The 1077-nt window shown below is 32.6% G+C and overlaps 1 protein-coding gene across 1 annotated transcript; it reads left to right on the plus strand.

Annotated features, from left to right (window-relative positions):
* Positions 1–6: 6 nt before the first annotated feature.
* On the plus strand, positions 7–1052 carry LOC112459727 (the record flags this gene model as incomplete). The annotated part of the gene is made up of 2 exons (XM_025023994.1): positions 7–20; positions 672–1052. A coding segment is annotated over exon 2 (305 nt), but the record flags the coding sequence as incomplete, so codon positions are not given.
* Between the last annotated feature and the right edge of the window lie 25 nt (positions 1053–1077).

Genomic DNA, 1077 nt, shown 5'->3' on the forward strand with positions numbered 1-1077 from the left:
AAATTTGATAAGTTTATCAGGTTAGTTCGTATGTTTATTAAAACGTCTCGATATATTAAACTATTAATATTACCGACTTAAAATGTTTATATAATGATTTATTACTATATATACGTCTAGCATACATATATTACTTCCGTATTGCCCGAATTTGATCAATATGATATTGATTAACGTTGTTCCTTTAACACAAATTCTGGACCATTTATTTTTTGCTTAATTTCGTTGATTACATATTTCCGAATTATCATTTCCACATATAAAAAGACATGGTACAATTTCTTTTTAAAGGAGTTTCTTAAATATTATTTTAAATTAATTATTAAATACATACAGGTTCAACGCATATAGAACTACAAAATAGTAGGGGAGAGTGGAGGTAACTCTCTTCCAACTGCGAACACGGGATAAACACAAAAAATTACTATTGTAATATATTAGAGTAATGATGTTCTCCCGCTTCTCGCACCCAGCGATAGCCGATATACGTACAGTGGTACAAGAGGTGGGAGAATATCACTACTCTAATATAGTATTGTTCGCGTTTACCCCTTGTTCGCAGTATTATCCCACTTTCCCCTATTTGAATTTTTAAAAAATAAATTTCTGTAAATTATAAGTACAAATAATTTTTGCGTTTATACAATTTAATATTGGTTCTATGTTTACAGAACGTTCTCGATAAGATACTCTTTTTTGGGGATTAGCGCCTTTGCAGGCACTGCAATAGGATCAGTATTAAATGTTATGCAAGGTCATATACCTTATCGAATATGGCTGCCATGGGATTATAATATACCTCTAGTGTTCTGGATTATATCCATTCATCAAATTATAACTTCATTTTTTGCCGCAATAATAGGTGCCGGCACGGATGCTCTAATCCTCGCATTGTCTTTGCAAACGTGCGCCCAACTTGAAATTTTCGAAAGTCGTCTTCACAAATTTATAATTAGTAAAACAGTTAGAGATCTGGGACATACACTTTCGACGTCAAATAAAGACGAAGTGGGGATATCAGAATGCGTACATTATCATCTCAGCATTTACAAGTGAGTCACGTAAGAATCCGTTTTT

The sequence above is a fragment of the Temnothorax curvispinosus genome, unplaced genomic scaffold (genome assembly GCF_003070985.1).
Source record: "Temnothorax curvispinosus isolate PA1 unplaced genomic scaffold, ASM307098v1 QBEX01010103.1, whole genome shotgun sequence".
Lineage (NCBI taxonomy): Eukaryota > Metazoa > Arthropoda > Insecta > Hymenoptera > Formicidae > Temnothorax > Temnothorax curvispinosus.